Raw genomic sequence first — 6182 nt, 5'->3', positions numbered from 1 at the left:
ATCCAAAATGAGAAAGCTGCAGGTGTGAACAATTCAGAGTCATCAACGTACCGGCAAGGGCAACCAGTAGAGACCATGCACCTAGTTTAGTGTCCGGTACCATGGCCGATCGACGGATCGATGGACCTTCTAGTGTCGCTTTGTCTCTGAGCAGTCCGGTTCATCTTAGATTTCCAGTACCTTTGAGATTTGGGAAGGATTGAACTTGTTGTGCACCGTTATTCGGGATGTCATAGCATGTATAATTCGTATTGTTTGCTTTGGACTTGTTGTAATGTATGATGTTGTTGAACTAGTTGTTCCATGAAAGTTGTAATGTATGATATTGTCCTAACAACTTTGCCATCTTTTAGTTTTTTTGGATTATTGCATCTCAACAAGGAGACTTCATATGAAGAAAATATATGAAACACACTTTATTCAACTGCGCAATTAAGCGGAATTATAAAATGGAAGAAAATTGAGGAAAGCTAGCAGCATCTCTTTGGGATGGTGAGGTGGCCGGCCATGTGCCAGCCCTCTCCTCCATCAGGGTACATGTAAGGGCACGCCGGCCTGAATGGGGTGCTGCCCTTGACGGCGAGCATGTTCCACTGCTCGTTGGGGTCGTCGGTGGCGAACTTGGTCCATGTCGGAGTGGAGTACTCGTAGCGGCTGTGCGTGATGCGGTGGAACTCCTGGATGTCCTTGTTCTTGGTGATGTCATCAGTGTCGCGGAGGTCGACTGAAAGGATGTCGCCGTAGGGCCTGACGGAGTGCAGGAAGACGGGCATCGAGATTGGCTCGTTGGAGACGGCGGCGAGGTCGGAGGCGAAGACAATGCTCCTCATGTCGGGGCTGAAAATGGGGTGGTTCACGTGTCCTGCGAGGGTAGCCGAGCTTTGCACCACGCGCACCACCACCGTGGGGTTGCTGACCTTCACCAGGTACACGGCGAAGTAGCCCGCGTCAAGGAAGGCCATCTCCGGCGCGCTGGCCGGCATCTCCCTTGTGGAGGAGAAGACGACCCAGTCCCCCTTGGGCGACCAGCTGCAGTGGGTGTCGGTCCACGGCCCGTTGGTGAGCCGCGTCACCGTGCCCTGGCCGAACTCCCCCTCCTCAGCGTCCTCCATGATGTAGAGGTTCTTGTGGAACTTGTCCTTGCCGCCGTCCCTCGTGGACCGGAACACGAACTTGTCCCCCTGCGCGTTGCTCGACGGGAAGGCGTTGTTGAAGTTCCCGGCGGTGAGGCGCTGCACCTTCCGGCCGGCGGACGGCCCGGACACGTTGGAGATGGCGTAGATCTCCAGTGGCTTGGCGGCAGAGAAGGACGGCCCCACGCAGACGTACAATGTGTCCTTGTCCGGGTTCTGGTTCCACGCCGTGGAGAAGACGGCGTTGGAGCCCCGCTTCTGCAAGTTTTTGGTTGAGCAGTGAGAATGGTTGTTGATTCTTTCTACTTCTCGAGGGACAATGATGAATGGATAGTATAGAAAAAAAACATAAGAGCGTTTAGATCACTACTAGTACCTCGTAGACAACACGCAGGCCTTGGGTGTCGGCGAGCCACACGGCCTTGAACTCGTTGTCGACGAAGGCGAGCTTGGCGCCATCCTTGGAAATGGTTGGGAACACACCCGACACCCTGAACAGCCCCACATCTGTGTGAGGGGAGTGTATCTTGTCGAAGCTCTTGGTAGGCGCAGAAAGATTATTCTACATCCATGTCATGCGATGTCCATCGGTAAGTAATCTTGATGAGTCATCCATGTCGTGCAACTGAGCTGAGAATTAGCACGAGAAGCAAAGACATACCCCAATGACGAGATCGTCGGTTCTGACCCGATGGTAGCCGATGCGGCTGCCGCCGTCGGCCACGAAAGGGTTGTAGTGGTCGCCCTTGGGCCTGATTTTCTGGCTGATCTGCACGGCCGGCCGGTCCGGCGACGCGACGTCGAAGATCTCGATGTGGCGGTACTGCGCCTCCTCTCGCGGCGTGGTCATGGCGGCCTGCCTAGACTTCTGGCGGATGGCGGCCACGGCCACCCTGGTCTCGCTGATGGCCGCGGGAGTCATGGCGTCGATGGCCTCGGGCGTCACCCGCACGGTCTCCTTGGTGGCGATGTCGTAGCGGAACACGGCCCAGTTCGTCGGGGACTCCCCGGTCCCACGGTGGAAGAAGATGACGTTGTCGCTGCCCCACGTCGGCCAGCCGCCGTCCCGGATGAGGATCCTGCGGCGCAGGCCGCCCTGCGCCGTCTTGTCCACGTTCATGACGGCGATGTCGGTGTTGAGGCGCTCGATCTCGCCGGTCCACTTGTTTCCGCGGAAGTTGGCCACCGCCACCATCTTGCCCGACGGCGACACGGCGGGGCTCACGTCGTACTGGCCTGGCGGGGTGAGGCGCTCCGTCTTGCCGTCGGCGAGGTTGGTCCGGTACACCACGGTCCACGGCGTGCGGCGCCTCGTCACCGGCTCCTTGGTGGAGACGTACACGAGCGAGTGGCCGACGGTGCGAGCGCCCACCTTGAAGCCGCCGGCGATGCAGCCGCTGTCCTCCATCCGCGAGCCGCCGAAGGTGTCGGCGCCGTAGACGTCGCCCAGGCTCAGCACCTTTACCGCACCACCTTCGCCTTTGGGACGCACAAGGGCCACGTGCAGCGTCTCGAGCCCCTTGTCCCTCTCGGAGACGAAGACGAGGCCGGCGACGCGGCCCTTCTCGGCGTCGTCCGGCGTGGCGCCGCACTCGGCGGCGAGCGCGGGGTTTTTCTTGCCCAGGAACGTGAGCAGCTCCTTGAGCGCCGGCGCCGGGATGGCCCGGCCGTTCTGGTTGTAGGAGACGCCGTCGGTGAGGTGCAGCTCGTCCTTCCGTGAGGACGGCGGCGGGTCGGCCGGGCAGGAGTAGATGTCCAGTGGCACCGGCGGGCGGTAGGTCCCGAAGAAGGCGATGCTGCCACGGCCGCTGTCGTCGCTCCCCATGGCCGGCCGGCGCGCGGTCGATCCAGCAAGAATGAAACGAGTTTGTGTTGGTTTGCTCACACCGGAAGATGTTTGATTTATAATGACACGCAAGCAGGACTTCAATAGCTTAAATTATAAAAAAACTTATAGCCGCTGATAATAATTTCTAACCGGTTATTTTATACTAATCAATGACTAATGTACGGTGTGGATTTTCGAAACCTGAGTCTAGGCGCACCTGATTAAGCAAAAAGAATTGAAAAAATTAGTAAAGGAAAGTGAAACTTGTTTGGAACAAGCATTATCTAGTGTATTACTGACTTCTACGACAGTGTTGGCAAAAAAGTGCCGCACCGCACATTAGGGCCAGTTCTTTTCCAGCTTCTACGAGCATATTGTCAAAATAAACCACAAGCCGAAAGGAACTCGTTTTGAAGTATAGGGCTTAACTTATTTCTGCAGCTCTCTCCTTCACGATTAAAAAACAGTTTTGCTAGAACTCATCTGGATGAGATATAATTTGGTCTCATTCACTTTTTATAGCCATTGGATGTAATGCTATAAGATGCGTGTGTGCTGACGTGGGTTGTATCTATTCTTGTTTACAAAGTAAATGAGACCAAATTATATCTCATCTAGATGAGTTTCAGGTACTCCCATGAAAAAAAGTAGGAGAGGGGTGCGTCCCGCAGAAGCTCACTTAAAGTCGAAGGGGTATACCCCATTGCTCCTGGTTCTCGCACTTAGGCTAGTCACAGTGGGGAGAAACTTAGGAGTAACATCACACATTCCAATACAACTTTGCTTATATGGCACGTATTTAATGAAGAGAGAGGTGCTTGTGGTAACTAGCTAAGTTACCGGAACATCACACACTCCAAGAAACAATGAGTCTATAACCTAATAAATACATCATTGCATGACACTATATAGATGTTCCTACCCACTATGGAGGTAGTAACATAGTCTAGGGAAGTATGAAGTTACTAGCTTATGTTCTTGCCCATTGTGACCAGCCTTAATTATAGCGATTTGCCACCGAGGCTAACCCAACCGAGCGAGACCCCTCGCGGTTTTCCTCGCCATGAGATTTAGGATTCCTCTCCCCATTTAAGCCATCGCCGTCGTTCCCCATCAGCCGCCACCGACGCTAGCTCCTCTACTCCACCCGCCGCTAACTGCCAGCTCCTCTGCTCGATCCACCTCCGCCGCTAGCCCTCCCCTACAGCACACCGCCAAGCACGAGGCCACTACACACCCGGACTTGAGGCCGAGCAAGCAGCAGCTCGTCCAATCCGGTCGCTGCCTCCCGTCAACAGTTTGTTCGGCCACAGCCTCCCGGTCCGCAGTTTGTCCGGCCGCTAACTCCCGGTCCGCAGTTCGTCCGGCCGCTCCCTTCTGTACCTCCGCCGCCTAGGTCGACTATTAGCTATTTTTTTCTTGACATATCTCTAGGAAGTGCAATGCTTATGTGCACCTAGTTTTTGCTCATGTTCAAGTTTTTTACTTGCTGTAAACAAGGATGAATGTTGCTAGTGAAAGCATTCAATTTGTATTCAAGCATTGGCATTTTGATTGTTGTTCGGTTTGGTCCTGCTAGCATTTTTGCAAGTGGAAGAGAATATGAATGAAGTTGTCCAAGTTGCTGTTGTGATATACAAGAACTTCAGTTAAGGGTCATACCATTACATTTTAGGGGCATTGTAGACTTTTCACCAGAGAATTTGGAACATAAGCTCGGACAAAAGAACTGTATGGCTTAATTTCATGGGCTTATTTCCACTGCAACTTATCAAGTGCTTATTTACACCACAGGTTATGTATAAGCCACAGCTCAAAAGAACTGGTCCTTAGTCATTGTGTAGTGTATTACTCATATGTAAAGTTTCGGGAACAAATGGCTTCTGTGTATTGTTGGCAAAACAAACAATTGCAAGTATAAACTATGTGAATACTAAACATAATATAGTGCCAGTTCTGTTTTTATTCATTCAGAATACCGCGAAAGTCATTTTGTCGCGAAACTTTACATGTTAGTAAAACACTAGACAATGCTTATTCCGAACAAGTTTCTATCTTTTTATCATTTATTATTTTTATTTCAATTTGGGTGCATCTAGTCTCAGGTTCCGCTGTGTATTTTCAATGACTAATGCCACATTATTAATCCGCTGATGAGTAAACTAATAAATCCCTTGAGTGCGTACATATATAGTAAATGGTTGGTGTTGATTATGGTTTGCATTTGGTCATAATTGAAGCCACAAAGTTTAAGACTTTTTTATTTTATTTGCAACCATTTTTACTGTTCATTGTGGATCAATGCACCCGGTTTTCGAAAAACCACACTATTGCAAACAGTAATATCTCTTGTGCTATCTTAAAACTATAATAATAAGTAGATGTGGTAATGACTGTTGATAACCCACAAGTATAGGGGATCGCAACAGTTTTCGAGGATAGAGTATTCAACCCAAATTTATTGATTCGACACAAGGGGAGCCAAAGAATATTCTCAAATATTCTAGAAAAAAATCATATTTAAATTCAGGGCATTTGGAGAACTTTTATTTTCGAGGTATTTTTATATTGCATGGATAATCAGATAACAGACAGAAACATATTTATTTTTATTTATTTAATATAAATAACAGAAAGTAAAAGTGGGGTACAGAAGGTTGTGCCTGTTGGGGAACGTAGTAATTTCAAAAATTTACCTACGCACACGCAAGATCATGATGATGCATAGCAACGAGAGGGGAGAGTGTGATCTACGTATCCTCGTAGACCAACAACGGAAGCGTTATGACAACGCGGTTGATGTAGTCGTACGTCTTCACGGCCCGACCGATCAAGCACCGAAACTACGGCACCTCCGAGTTTTAGCACACGTTCAACTCGATGACGATCCCCGGACTCCGATCCAGCAAAGTGTCGGGGAAGAGTTCCGTCAGCACGACGGCATGGTGACGATCTTGATGTTCTACCGTCGCAGGGCTTCGCCTAAGCACCGCTACAATATTATCGAGGAGTATGGTGGAAGGGGGCACCACACACGGCTAAGAAAACGATCACGAGGATCAACTTGTGTGTCTATGGGTGCCCCCTGCCCACGTATATAAAGGAGCAAGGGGAGGAGGCCGGCCGGCCCTAGGGCGCGCCAAGGAGGAGGAGTCCTCCTCCTAGTAGGAGTAGGACTCCCCTCTTTCCTACTCCTACTAGGAGGGGGAAAGGAAGGGGGG

General features: G+C 50.9%; 1 protein-coding gene across 1 annotated transcript; it reads right to left on the bottom strand.

Annotated features, from left to right (window-relative positions):
* Positions 1-392: 392 nt before the first annotated feature.
* On the bottom strand, positions 393-3018 carry LOC119328686. Its single transcript, XM_037601663.1, has 3 exons — positions 1795-3018; positions 1510-1695; positions 393-1391 (listed from the first exon to the last, which is right to left on the bottom strand). Exons 1-3 carry the CDS (start codon positions 2956-2958, stop codon positions 471-473), a joined length of 2271 nt encoding a protein of 756 aa, XP_037457560.1. The 5' UTR covers positions 2959-3018; the 3' UTR covers positions 393-470.
* Positions 3019-6182: the final 3164 nt, after the last annotated feature.

This window comes from Triticum dicoccoides, chromosome 7A (genome assembly GCF_002162155.2).
Source record: "Triticum dicoccoides isolate Atlit2015 ecotype Zavitan chromosome 7A, WEW_v2.0, whole genome shotgun sequence".
Classification (NCBI taxonomy): domain Eukaryota; kingdom Viridiplantae; phylum Streptophyta; class Magnoliopsida; order Poales; family Poaceae; genus Triticum; species Triticum dicoccoides.
Note: the sequence above shows the minus strand (reverse complement) of the source record. Positions and strands in the feature narration are given on the sequence as shown.

Bases quoted from the DNA above. Each gene is read 5' to 3' on its own strand.
- LOC119328686 (XM_037601663.1), bottom strand. From the start codon at position 2,958: ATGGGGAGCGACGACAGCGGCCGTGGCAGCATCGCCTTCTTCGGGACC. The intron at 1,696-1,794 runs GTATGTCTTTGC...ACATGGATGTAG, and splicing joins CCGACGATCTCGTCATTGGG to AATAATCTTTCTGCGCCTAC. The intron at 1,392-1,509 runs GTACTAGTAGTG...AAAAACTTGCAG, and splicing joins GCCTGCGTGTTGTCTACGAG to AAGCGGGGCTCCAACGCCGT.